Source organism: Camarhynchus parvulus, chromosome 2 (genome assembly GCF_901933205.1).
Source record: "Camarhynchus parvulus chromosome 2, STF_HiC, whole genome shotgun sequence".
In the NCBI taxonomy this organism is placed as follows: domain Eukaryota; kingdom Metazoa; phylum Chordata; class Aves; order Passeriformes; family Thraupidae; genus Camarhynchus; species Camarhynchus parvulus.
Window position 1 is genome coordinate 131,990,170 of NC_044572.1, and position 15,093 is coordinate 132,005,262.

At 33.8% G+C, this 15,093-nt stretch overlaps 1 protein-coding gene across 8 annotated transcripts in view; it reads left to right on the forward strand.

The window, feature by feature from the left end:
• The window catches only part of RIMS2 (regulating synaptic membrane exocytosis 2), a 445,769-nt gene that overhangs the window by 259,922 nt on the left and 170,754 nt on the right, over positions 1-15,093 (forward strand). For all 8 annotated transcript variants that reach the window (XM_030967156.1, XM_030967184.1, XM_030967175.1 and 5 more), the window contains one exon: positions 14,315-14,383. In XM_030967156.1, the coding sequence (XP_030823016.1) occupies positions 14,315-14,383 (69 nt within the window). The remainder of the gene's footprint in view (positions 1-14,314; positions 14,384-15,093) is intronic.

Genomic DNA, 15,093 nt, shown 5'->3' on the forward strand with positions numbered 1-15,093 from the left:
ATGTTTTTAGATTCACAAATGGAATTTCTTTAAAAATTCTACTTTGTAGAGTTTGCTATACTTGGTCCATAGTAGTTATCAGTAGATATTTTGAAACTAGCATATATAAAATATGGTACTAAAAATAGATACATAAGAATAAGACAGTAAAGGGGAAAAATCTGCTTCTTCAATACTTCATGGTTTCTCCAGCTTAACTGTTCAATACTGCCAGTGATTTAAAGCTCTTCTTCGCTGAATAAACTTTATAAACCCCAGTTGGCAGTTATTTTAAAAAACCCAAGAAACCAAATGAACCAATCAAATTAATAAAACTCCTAAAACCCAAAAGACCCACCACCACCTGAAAAACCCAACAAAACAAAACCAAAACCCCAAAACCAACAGAAAAACCCCTAACAACATAACAACAGCCCAAATGTAATTTTTAAGATTTACTTGGAGTTTCTTTGAGTCATTGTATGTGAGTATGCAAGCATGTTTTATACAAACTCACAGAAACTTATGTGTGTAGTCATGAAAACAAGCTTGGATATTTCATATGTCCTATGTAGAGTTTTTATTACATAACCCTTTGTAAACAAGTATTTCAAGCAGTTGATCTGTTTGCTTCTGTGCACTTGATGGTGAGAAGGATTAAAATGCTCCATATCATAATATTCTGAGATAGACACACTGTCAGAGACTCACACTGCATAGCATTGACGTTTTAAGATTATACTTGTCTCTAAAAAGATGAAAGAAGTGATAATTAAAAGATAAGGAGTTCTATTGCAATTCAATCCTCTTCTGTCTTCTCATATGACATGACTGTTATTTAACTAAAGTTTTTAAATTATACTTCTTATACGGTCTATGCCATTTTTTAATACATTTTAAGAAGTTTCCATCTACAACTATTTTTACAGACCAGTTGGACTCTTTGTATGTGAAGTTAGTGAAATTCTGGTTTTCAGGAAATGTTCAGTCCTGCAAACAAACACTATTTGTCTATCAGAATTTCTGTCTGTGCAATAAATAACTGACATTAAGAATGAATTTATGATTTGTTTTTTAGCAAATTTTAGTGATGTTTGAGTAAAGATCTGTTGGATGATATTGACTCAAAATTTGAAAGACATTCAGGTGTTTTGTACATAGTAATCTTACTATGTACTAATAAATAATAAAAAATAACTAATAAATACTAATACTCATAATGTGCTCAACTGAACAATTGTACAAGCTTGTCTGTAAATATAGAGGAAAGGACTTAGCAAATCTTCTGTTTTGGTGAAATACTAAGATTTGGTATAAAAGTCCTGCTTTTCGGTGAAGATGGTTCAGCCTGACTGTTCCCAGAGCACTAGTTTTTCAGCCTCTGGTTTTAAAAACTTCAATCAAATAAGCTATTTCAGATGTTCACTAATATTGCTGGAGATTTCAGATGTTCCTACACTAAATTATCCTATTTCCTTTTGCACAGAGATAGGAACCCGCTAAAGAAGGATTTTCTCTAGTGGCCTAGGAATATATTAATGTCTTGAATCCTTGTGTATCATAAATAATTTTCAGTTTAAACAGATAGATTTAAATGTACAGAACCAGAAGGTATCCTGGAATTAAAATCCTTGATTTCTGGGGTCTGAAAAAGTATACAACTGGAAATTTAGCATCTGATCAGAGCTCAGCTATGGCAGCAGAATCCATTTAGCAGTGGGAAAATAACATTTTTCTTTAATTGCTGTCACACCTCTGAAATGAAAATAAAAATATTTCTTGGTGTCCAGAGAGGTTGTGCAACATCCTACTGAGAGGTCCAGTACCCAACTGAACAAGGCTGTAAACAATGCAGTGTAAGCTGGCCAGGCCTGAGACAGGCATTGCACCAGATGGGCTCCAAAAATGCTCTTCCCAATCTAAATGTCATCGCAAGGGACTGGTGAAGTGCAGACAGCACCTCTTTAGACTGTTTGCCTTCACTAGGTAAAATATTTATACTATATTAATAACACACAGAAGTCTAGGATTTTTACCTTTTTATGAGGTGTCAAAAGAGTATGAAGTCAATAGATCAGTTTCTTTTGTCTGAAGATGTTTTTGTATCTCTCAATAACATTCTTGTATATGATGAAACAGAAGATGTTATCCAGCAGCACATTATGACAACGTGAAAAAAATCTCTAGAACAAGGCATGTCTAGCATGTTTGTCAATGCTTTTCAAATAACTTCTTAGAACATGTACTGGGCTGCTATTAAGCAGGCTGATTTCAATTTTTTGGGGGTGCAAAATCTGAGCAGTTCAGTCCTCCTACCTTTTGCTTTTTTCTGCATTCTCTCTATGTATAGAATTAGTGACGAAAGAATTTATTGTATACCCTCAAAAATTTTTAGTGTGGGGAATGACAGGAGAGATATTTTGAATTACAAGGTTCTTTTTTGTTTGTATAAATATACGTTACACATCTAAGCTTTTTTATCTTTATGATTGTCGAGTAGGGATAAACATATTTATTTGAAGACAATATTTAAGTGTTACTCTCTAAAGGTAGTTTGAAAGAACCACCTACACTTAGCACTTCTATTCTCTTTTTAATATCACTGGATTGCAGTGTTCCTGAAGAAGAGCAGACTGTCAGCCCTGAAGAGTGAAGTTGTATTTACAGATTGCCAGTAGCAAAGTGCAAGCTTCCCACAGAGCCCCATATGCTGGTTTTTTAGGAGCCAGCTTTCAGAGACAGGAGCTTAGTTTCTACATATATTTATCTCTCAATATCTTTGAGTGGGCAGTGTGTTGTGGTACAGACTGATCTAAGTCAGCTGTCCACCTTCTCTTTCCCAGTCCTCTGATCCATACATTCTGTTAACTTCCTAGGATAAAGAATCATTCCCATACTTTCTCTTTTGTGTTTTTTGACAGACATCTGCTTATAAACTGGAACTAATATAGAACATAAGATTATGCTTTACTAGCTCTTTCAGCTAATTATATTTGAGATTTTCATAACCTGATCCAATGAGTATATTTTAAACTTTTTCTTATGAGCAGTGTGGGGTAATGAGTAGGTCTATTTTACTTATTGTGCTCAGCTTTAAAAGTGAGTTTTTAAAATTCATTTTCCTTAACATTTACCATAAAATCAGCCATACACCCAGAATTCCAGACAACATTAATTAGAATTACAGCCAAACTGTTCTTTTTATATTGCCTCTGAAAAAGATTGTAATAATTTCAGAGACTATTTAGGAATTCCCATTTTTGGTAAGCTATTTTTCCATCTCACATTAGCTAAGAATCTTATTGGAGAATACATACAAAATTGAATGTGCTCTGGGTGCTGTGTCCCTGGCTATTAGGATGTGCAAGTTATTGTTATTATTTCTGTTTGTTGAGAGATGATACAGAAATCCAATACGGTTTATACCATGGGATTGTGTATCTAAAATTAGTTCCTCTCCATGAGCCCAGAATATAGAGATAGACATCAAATTGCATATGATGCATTCTTATTCCATCTTTTACAGTTATATTTATGTAATGTTAGCATTTTTGAAGTGTGAACTGGTATTGTGAATTGAGAAAGAATATGAGGTTATTTTATGTTTTGAAGAACAACAGTATTTTAGTTTTGTATTAATGCTGATTTTGTTTCAGAAGCAGATTTTGTTTTACTCCAAGTGTTTTAAGACTTTCCCAAGTACTTGGGATTGAAAAGTGACTGACATTCATTATCTAAGTCAGATTCTGCAGCTTTAAAACAAAACTGTCTGAATTATTGATCTGCAGCCCACAGAGAGTGCAATGTGCAGTGCAGGTAACAGCTAAGTGTGCAAATGAGAAGAAATGTGAATATAGCAATAAACCCAGACATTTTCAGGTCTCTTGCTGCAGCATAGGTCTGTACAGCAGCAGGTCTCTACAGTTTTTGAATACCATGAGAATTCACAATATGGTTTGAAAAATAAAAAAATTAGATTTTTAGCATCCTCAGTAAGGGAAAAGTAATAAATCTACGGGAGATAAACTCTGCTGATAACAAGATCTCAAAGATTTTAGAAATTACAGTGTTTGAAAATCAACATGTAGAAGTCAAATTTTTTTCCCCCAAGATCTGAAGACCAGAAAAAAATCGATCAAAATTAAAGTAAATGTAAATAAATAGACTGGAGTAGTTTTCTTGTAAAAGGAATTTCATTACTTTTAGAATGAAATTCATCAATTACTCTATTCACTGAATTTCATGATTCACCAGGTCCATAAAAAATCTGGAAGGAGACAAATTACAGTAATGCGAATTTAAACTGTCGGGACAAAATCTGACTGCAGTAATGTTCTAAAAAAATCGGCGTATAGTGTGCAAAAAGCTATATATAACTCCTTTTTTCAAATTTTATTCATTCTTTGGATGGGAATAAAGAAAATCTATGATGTGTAAACAAAGTGTTTTCAGTAACATGAAAAATTTTGTCATCTTTTCAATTTCTTACTTTGTACATTTTTCCATCAGACTGCATTTTCTGCAGCAATGCTGAGACATGAACATGATAAAAATGATTGAATCTGACTAGAAAAAATCAAAATTATAGACTGAATTAAAAAATAAATAATCCTATTGCTTATTAATTTTTGAAAAACATTTTTAGAGGGACTTGTCATTGCTGAGTGCTGACAGTTTTTAGTTTTTGAATGTTCTGTGGCTCTACCATCTGATCAAGGAAGAATGTCATAACTGTTAATTTAATCCCTCTCTTCCATTATTTAAATGGTAAAGCTATCAAGTCTATATTGTAGAACATCAAGATATACATTTCGTAGTACCAAAATCATTAAAGTTTAACAACAAATAATTACAAATGTATCTGAAACTTTAATGTGTGAAATATAAGCCCCTGTGAAATGATGGCCAATCTTCTCCAGTCTTCTTCCACTGAAAATTATTCACTTCCTTGGAGCCTTGTAGAGGCTCATTTCACTGCAGAATCAGGATCTTGCTGCCTCAGCAATTGTCTGTTAGTTTGTTGTGAGTTTGGGAAGTCAGCACCATAATTTTCAATGAATGTCACTGAACCTGGCTTGAGGAAATGACAATAATGCTGTTCAGTAATAGGTAAGTGAATTTTACTTAATGGACACATGCGTCAGAGATTTTTTCCAAATTATAATATGGAGCATTTTATGGTCAGTGGCACAGGCCATGATTAATTTATTATATGCATTTTACCCTAGAGAGCCAAAATGACAATTAATTTTCTCTTTCATGCTTCTTCCTTAGTTTTTCTCTTTCTTTAAATGAAGCATAGGCCTTGGGCATGTTATCTCTGTTTGCATGCATTGATATTTTTTCACAGAATATTGATATATATACCAGTATTATATTCATTGTACATCTATTATTTATTTATTATATTTTATTGTACATCTATAGTTTCTTAAATACTTTAATTAAAAGGTATTTAACATGATACAGGGATGTCTAAAAAGGCCTTAAACGATCAAAATATTTTTCTTTTTCTAATAAAAGAAACTATTTTAGAATATTATTTTAATAAATTGCAATTAAACTACAAAAATAATTAAAAACTTGTTTTGAAGCAGTTTAAGATAATTAATTTATTTCTCTGATACATGATAAAATCATGTTATTAAACTTCTTCTGTTGGGCAATGAAGTTTTCAGGTGGTTTTAATACTATTCTGACTTCTTCCTTTCTGTGTTATGACCATATAGAAACAAACATTGCTTTCCTAGTCCTGAATCCCATTATAATCTCATTAATTTTATATTCTTGTTCTCTTCAAGAAGCTGTATGTTTTTGAAGATCTATCCAGCAGTTAAATTCAGAAAGTCCATTATTTTTAACTAGATGAATAATTTCTACACTTTGTTAATAGATTTATTTTGTGGGCTCATGGCACGCTTCCACCTTTAGTGTTCAGGTAACACCTGATGTTGTCAGGGTAAACTAGACAAAGTCTCTAAACTGCCTTTTTCATAATTTTGTAGCCAAAAAAATATCATTTTTAATGAAGTTCATAACCAGAAGAGATTAGTATTAAAGAATACAAATATTAGAGAAGTTACACAATAAATCACATCTAAAAGGTTGTGAGTGATGCTGAAAAAACCCCTATAATTTACTTTGAAATTATATTGCCTAATGGAATTCTGAGACATAAAAATGTATTACATTTATCAAGAAACCAGAGCTGAAAATATAGAGAGTTAGAAGTTGTAAGCAGTAGGTGATTTAGTAATATGATCCACATATTAAAATAGTTAGTACCTGGATGTCAGAAAAAGTGTGACTTGCCAGAAGGCACTTAGTCATCCAGTGAATCCATTAACAGCACCATTTGGCAAGAAATTGAAATTTTCTCTAACACTGTCATATCATATCATCTGAGGTGCATCATTTACTTACAGACTGGCACTCTTTTCTGTTTAGTATGTAGTCTGTGAGCTTTTCAACTACAAGGAATAAAAATATTTACAAAATCTTGCTAATGACAAGATATTATTAATGTTATTCTGGCTTCCTACCTTCTTTGTATTATGACATCTTATGGGAGTCATATTTCAAAATCTGTGAATCCAATTAACATTTCATGTTTCCAGAATTGTCCAGATATTCACATCCTATTCTTTGGTTCAGTTTAGAAAACTTGGTATGATTGTTTGGAAAGCTAAAATACATTAAGCAGTCAGACTGAAGGAATGCAAATAATAAATCAGGTATTGCAAGCATTTAATCATTGAGCTCATATCAGAATTTTAAAATTCAGTGGTAACAACAGTATATAATTAAGGTTCTCGTGTATGTACATATTTACCAGGTCAAGACCTAGCAGGAGGGAGAAGATTGACTGACACATCACTTCAGACTGTTAATTTTAAAGTAGCGTTCAAAACCTTGGGAAAGTTCTGCTAGTGCTGCAGTGCCAAGAGCAGCATGCAATATTTTTAAGGGTAGCAGCTCATATTGTATGCCCAGCTGAATATACATTTTGCCCTTAAAAGTTAAACACTTATAATAAAAGTGTGCAACTGTATTTCAAAATTGGAAATGACTGAAATTGCTCTGCTAGATCTCTGTGGCTGTTGTATATAACTGTTGATCCAGAAGTGATTGGCATTTTTGTGGTTTAATTTCTCTTAGCTGCTTGAGTTTTATAATTTTGAAGGAGTGTGGCCTACACTATCAAATTCTTCCATCTCTGACAGCAATTATAAAAAGTTTAAAGTTCTAATCATCCCTGTTACATGTGTTGATTCATATATTTTTCCCTGACACTACTTCATTTCAATATTTTTTTTCCAGATAAAGGCTTATATTCATATAATTCAGGTAAATTTTCAGCATGCCAGAAATGCTTATTGCTTCCATATATGTGCAAAATTTAATTTGGTATTTTATTGATGTGCTTTTGCTACCTATTGTGCAGATACTAAATTGCATAAAAGTTCTTTGGCTTTTCTTGTCTGCTTTTGAGTAATAGGTCTTTTGTTGGCTTTCTTTCTCTATTGTTAATGTCTCATTATTGGTATTGGAGCAGTATTGTAGCACCATACTTGCTTTGCTTGCCTTTATTTTAGGTAGAGGTATGGTAGGAAAGCTGTAGTGAGCTTTATTAACTATACTAGGAAAATGCTGTCTAGCTTTAACTGGATTAAAAGGAATGCTATTATATTACAGCTGTTTGAGAACTAGTGTAAGTATATTTAGAATACAGACATGGGGTAAGTGAAGTGCTGGCAAAATCAGTATTTACACTGGTATATATTTTTACAGTTTCTTGTTGATATAAATCCCCATTACAAATCCAGCTCTATCTGAGGAATTTGCCTTAATTAAATATAAGTAAATTAATAACATACAATTTTTACCAACTTAAATTTTGTAGTGCATTTCATTTGGGACTTTTTGCAGTTTTTGCAGTTTTAATTATTGGAATCTCTTTGAGAATTGGTTCAACTAATTATCTTCTAGTTATGTTTAAGAGATGAAACTCACATTGTTATGAAAATAGATCCATACCATGATGGAGAGAAACTAAACCCCCTTAGGGCAGAACTTTCTTGATAGTAGTACTAATAAAATCCATTTTCCATTACATCTAATGTCACTCTCCCATATTTCTTCTACTCCTTTCTCTTCTGAAATAATCCCACATTCTTGTCATGTTTTACAATGTCTTCACATGGGGAGAGACCAAGTTTGGTGTGGCATCTGTGGGCTTGCACACGTGTGGGTTAGCTGCAAATTTTATATGGATAAGGTTTCTTTTTGATTAAAGACTTCTAATTTGTATCTCTCTCTTCTATCCAGAAGTTGTATCTCTCTATTTATCTTTCTCATCTATCCTATTCTAACCATTTCAAAGACCTGTAGGAAGTTAATAGAATTTGATATTTAAACTCCTCTGTCAGTGTAGATGTCGTTGGTCGAAAGCCTCTAAACCCCAGTATTATGTGCAGGAAGATAAAGTGACAGACTGACATAGAGACAGCAGGACTGCATGAGAAATTAGCTCACACTAAGGACCCTCGGGCACAGGCTGGATGAATATCAGAGAGAAAATTCTTAAAACAGTTGTTATGAGACTCTTTTGGGGGTGCTTATGTGTCAGCTCTGAACATAGAAGAAATACAGGCTATGCTAAGTGACTTTAAGTGGTTGTGAAGGCCTATTGTGAGCTCCAGGGAAGGAGCTGCAAGCATGCTTCACTACCCTTGGTTGCCCCAGGGAGTCCACAAAACCTTGTAAAAGCTTCCTGCATTGTAAGGGACAGGACTGGGAGCCTGGTCTGCTTTATTTTTTCTTTTTTTTTCCTTTCTGCACAAGAAAAGTGCAGAATTACTGAGCCATAAATTTGGCACTTTCTTCTGTATTTAGGCTGATGCACACTCATTTTATTTCTCATTCTGCCCCCTGTCCTAGTTCATTTTGATAACTGTGTTGGTTGGTCAAATGCACTTTAGTAGAGCTTTGAACCTCCTTGGTAATCTTCTCTTGAGGTCTATCAGAAATGTCTGTGGGGAATTTATGAAGCACAGAAGGTATTTTTTATTATTTCCTCTGTATATTAAAAAGAGAATGAAGAAAATCTGTGTGCCAACTTCGGTTGTCATGTGGAAGGCAGAAGGTTTTTCGGAGCCCTCCACAGATTTTGGTTGCTTTGTAAGAAAATATTTTTGTTTGCATATCATTTCATTCATATGGGAGAGTTCCAATTATTTAGAAGGTTGTTATGAAGGGAAATGTGATTCTGGTGAAATAGAATAGAATATTCCAGTTGGCAGGGACCTACCACAGTCCTCTAGTCCAAGAGCCCAACCATTCAGTGCTGACCAAAAGTTAAAGCATATTATTAAATACATTGTCCAAACGCTTTTTAAACATGGACAGCTTTGGGAAAACCAAAGAATATTCTGTAATCTTTCTTTCAATTTTCCCCATATTATTTTTTATTTAGAAGCTGTTAAAGCTTTCCATGGCCATCAACACTGCATCCCATGAAAAGTTTGCAAAAAATAAATAACTGTTTCATTAATGAAATTGAATGAAACACCTCATTTTGTTCTTTACTTCTTATTACTCCTTTACTTCTTATTACTTCATCCCCAAGGATGAAAAATGGAAATGTTTTTATACTAAGAAACTACTGTATTATAAATTCCTTTTCTGTGTAATAGAAAGTAAAAATGCAAATAGTAAAAAATTAAATAGAAAGTACTTGCTAAATTGAAATTGAAAATAATGGTCCTAGTGGTTTTTAGGTGACAGGGTTTTTCCCCAATGCTGCAAGTGCTGTGAACTTCCAGTTCTGCTGTGCACATGTTCTCACAGAGCTGTCATGCTGAGTGGGATGGTAGCCTGAGCAGCATTGCAGGGAAGTGTGGAAGGGCAGGAGGATGCTGAACGTTGGCAAGTTCTGGTGAGGAGGTTTTCCATTGTCCACAATATAAACTCTACCCTGAAAAGTTTTATTGATAGTTTAAGGCTGTTAAACCCAAATTTGCTAAATGGAATAAAGAAATATATTTTTATTTCCCTGGGGCTATGCTGAATTAAGGCATTTTTGAGGGTTACAGTATCATGGGATCTATTTTGCCTTCAGTCCATAGCTGTAAAAATTGTTAATCTGTGTGGAAGAGATTTGAAAGTCTGTCTTCACCATCTATTACTGCCCAGTTATCAGACAAAAGGTGAATAATACCCCCAATAAAGTTTTATAAATAAACTACATGGCATCAAATGGCATGTATGGAATGGAATGGCATCAAAGAAAAAGTTAACTACAGGCAAACCATTGGCACCAATGCATTCATTTAAAGTAGACAGTATCCTGGAATATAAGATTTTTACTGAATTCTGAATTTATGTAAGAATGGACTTAAACCTCTTGCTCTTGATTTTTGGACCATATTTATAATGTATATGTCAAAGAGTTTAAGATATTAACTAAATACTAAATAACAGTTTCATTCACAATATTATTTTGCAATAATTTATGAGGCTTCAATGTCCTATTTCACAGATAAGGTATGAATTTTTCTTTTTCTTTTTTGTAATTGGTCATCCAAATTACTTAGTGAAGTAGTACTTTGAAAAGACATGGCTAAGATGGGACACATGCCTAAATCTTCACATTTATATTGTCAATAGGTTAAAAAAGAAAGTACCATCTAAAATTAATATAAAGCAGATGAAATCACTCTTGCAAAAATTCCAAGAACTATTAAACTATTCTGCTAGCAATTATACTGACATTTCAAATACTTGCTTCAATAAAAAGTTTTGACCTGTGCACTTTCTAGTTGAAGTTAATGGAAGATGTTTTAAATATGTATAATCTGATTCCTTTGCAGAAATTATGTATTCCAGGCAGTAGTTCTTGATATTATATATTTAATTGACATAGCATTGCTTTCTTTCCCCCTTCCTGAAAAAATTGATTGCCAAAGATAAAACCAAGTCATTAATTCTGCTTTAAATTTCTTCTGACTTCTTTACTATCATTTAAATTTACATTTTTAAGGAAATGAAAAATATTACTTAAATGTGATTATTTTTTCAATTGGTTTAAGTCTGTTAGTAGTTAGAACTGGCTTGTGGCAGCTTGAGGAGATAGAGTGGATGATCTGAGCTGAACAAGCTCCATATCTCATCTTGCAGATCAAGCTTTCATATTTAAGGATGTCAGGTGTTACAAGATACTCTCCTCTTTTCAGTGGCAAAGACAGTTTGAGAAATCACTGAAATCTGATTCTTCCTTTACTTTTCTTCTTTTTCTACTCCCATGCTTTGGGCAGGTCTCAATCCTGGCCCATTCACTTTCTCTTGCACTGGCTCTTCCATGAAGCTTGGATCTCTAGATTTTGGAAGATGATGTGGAGCTGAGGTATTAGGAGATTCTGGAACATGTAGATGTGGCTTGAGAAGACAGAGAGAGAAAGAGAGAGAGAGAGAACCTGTGCTCTGTTGGAGCTGCTTAATCTCTCTTTTCTGCCAGATGTATCCTGTGACGACAACAATATATAATTTTAGCTACACAGCTGGGAAGTGTAGAGCCCACTGTGACAACAGCTGACTATTTTCATCCTCAAAGATGCAAATATCTCCTCCTGAATGCAGAATATAATATTCTAAAAATATGTTAAAGCAGATGTACTTAGCTGTAAATATAAACATAAATAAAAAGCAACCTCAGTTGTAATTAATTAGATTCATTCATAAGAATGAATTAGTTGATGAGTAAATGACATCTATTCAAATCATAGTTGATTCAGCCTTTTTACATCATTAATCACGAAAACCTTTCCAAGCAGCCATGTGATAAGCATCAGCAAACTCAATTGCCCTCATCTTCCCATGCCACAATCCCCTCTCTGACAGGGCCTGGGTAACATTATTGGCATCTCTGCACAGCAGCCACAGACCCACTGCAACATCAGTGTCAGGACTACCAAAAGACAGAATCCCACTGCTTTGCACTCCCTCTGGGGCCTTTTGCCTTCCAGGTCCCAGCCAAAGCCCAGCCAGCTAGTAGGGCTCTCTTGCTTAGTGTTTGGTCACAAATACTGTCCTCTTTTAATGGACCTGGATTTGAATCAGTGGCTAAGAAGAATGGGGACTAATCCTTCTTGCTCACTGGCACATGTATCACTACACCATTAGAAGCTTCTCCTGAAAATGGCAACAGGGACAGCATCACAGGTGGAATGGATCCTTTCTTTGGGGAAGAAGACAGAGTGGGCCTTTGTAATACTATAATTAAGAAAATAATCAGAGGAGATTGAAACCTTTTCCTTCATTTCTGTCCTCATCATCTAGGTTTTCCTGAGTGCTAATTGTCATCACTTGCTTGTAATTTTTTTTGTTTTAGAGAAAGACTTGTTATTTCTTGAATTCAAAAATATTTGTTCACTACCCATTGTAGCATGGCTATTTCATAAATTTTATAATAAATTGAGCTACCATATAAGAATTTCATGACTTTCCCTGAGCTTTAATTTCCTATTTGTGAGGAAAACATCAACCTTTAGTGAAATTAAATAAAGACAATTAAAATTTCTTTACTGAAATTGCATGATGTATTGGCAGGCTAAATTGTTTTCTAAGAATTAGCATATATCACACACCATTTTTTAGTTGAATAAGTTTTAAACTGAGAAATTTTTATCCTCAAAGAAATAGTCTGCAGTCCAGATTACAAATTCATACACCCACATCTTAATTGCTGCAGTGACTTCTGTCTTCTGATAAAAGACAGAGAAGAAATAGAAAATGTACAAACAAATACAGCAGGAACAATAAGAAATTTGGAAAGGTTGGCATGTGTAAAGGAACCAAAGAATGATATTTCAGCTCAAACAAAGTGCAAACCAAAGAGATAACGATAGCAGAACACAGAATGCTGATTCATGTATCTCAGAATACAAAAGCTTGGAGGGCATTGTCTGAGATAATGCATATAAAATACAGGGAAGTTGATTTCACACAATGCATACTCCAGCTGCAGAATTTACTCACATAGAATATTGCAGAGCCAAGAGAATACTGTGACTAAAAATGAAATTACATGAATTTGTAGAGAATAAGTTGATTAATTATTGTATACAGGATGGCTTAGGAGAAGTCTCAGATCTTGTAAGCACACTCTTTCTGCTAAAGAAAATCTTCCACTATCCTCTAGTGGGTAGGTAAACAGATGTTCAACAGTCTAAAATGACAGCAGTTCTTATAATTAAAATAATTTCTAAAGTTTCTTTAAATTGAAAACTATTCATTTTTGTCAAAACCACTCTAAGTACATGTTCTCCTAGTTTTTTGCTGGGAAAGGAGGATAGACATTCTTCTGTGCCAGTCACTCAGAGCATTAAGGCTGCTTTGTCCTGGGCTTTTTCAGGTTTACTCGAAGTTTTTTACTGATATTTTTGTGTCTACATTTTTCAGAAAAATTGTCCTGAGGCAGGAAAAAAAATCTTGCATGTGATTGGAGGTGTAGTGACAATTACAGTTTCTGCCTTCCAATTACCCATTTTTAGATGATCAGAAACTTAAAATAGACACACCATCTTGCTGAAGAACAGGGATTTTTTCACTTTTAATAGAAGTAAATGAGTAATTATCAGTCACATGCCAGTGTTTAACCCTGATATCAACAAGCAAATACTGTTCAAATATGCCACAGAAGACTGAAGTAAATTTAGGCTGAACAAAACCCGACATATTTACTTTTCCTGTGTGACCTACATTTGGGTTCTAATTGTGGAAGTGGAATCTGCTTTTGCCAACTTAGCTCTATATATTTTGGCAGGTATACATTTAATAGTTTGCTTGTGTTCCATGGCACACTATATGTGTGAAGCTGCCCTTTCTCCTGATAATCCATATTAAGAACTTGAAGAAAGTACTACATGCATTTAATATGATTGCTATTAATAATTTTTCTGTTATTCAGAGACTTTGGGGAGGGATGGTGCCTTGTATATGAAAACTTGGAAGATGAACAGTGTGATGCTGGCTTCTGTACAGAATGAATGCAAATATCTGTGATATGGAATTGATATAAACTATATAAAATATTTCATAAAAGCAATGTTGTAAAGATGTATTTCAGGATTTCATTTTATATTACTTTTAAGATTTAGCTGAAATAATTGATTCAGTCATATATGTTCAACAATTATAACATGAATAATTACCTTTATATGCTGATGTTAATGCTTCATGCTATAGTATGAAATCCATACATTAATTTAGGTATTATTGACAGAGGATAGTTTTAACTTACAGGAAGGGAGATGATACATGTCTTTTCTTTTTCCAGGATCCAAAAGAATCAGTGACAGTGAAGTCTCTGATTATGACTGTGATGATGGAATTGGTGTTGTTTCAGGTACTAATGTTTAAATTTACTTCTCCAAGCTCAGTAGAAATATTTCTTATTTATAAGTTGTTATGAATTTTGCAATGTTTCTCTGATGAAAAATAAGTGGAACTTAAGTATATATTTTTCTAAGAGACACAAAATAAATATTATGCACAATGCATGTCTAATCTCAAAAATTACTAATGGGGGAAAAAAGTCAGTGTGTGAATGTCCTTATTGCTTTTATATAATGATACAAACAGCATAAGGGTAGTGTTTTTAATAAATGTCCAGAAATGTTAATTTCTCTTTTTTTGACAGACATATGTTGACATATCCTGTAAAATTTCATGATGCAATAATAACACTGCCAAAGGTCTGAAACATGGATGTTCAAGGCAGGACAGGAGATAGCAGATAATCTGTTTCACGAAGTATTGAATGGAGCCCGTTGGAGAAAAAAGTTGTCATGTCAAAGAGTATGTCTCCCCTTCTAAGTGAAAAGATAATGCCAAATAAAAAATAATCATTGCTGAAAACAATAAAATCCTAACCACATAGTTCTGATGACTACAACAGAGAATATATTTAAGAATCATGGACATTTTTAGGTTGGATCAAGTCCAACTGCTAGAACTGTAAAATCCACTACCAAACCTTGCCCCTGAGTCCCACAGCTACATGTCTTCTAAATACCTGCAGGCGTGGTCACTCCACCCCTTCCCTGGGCAGCCTGT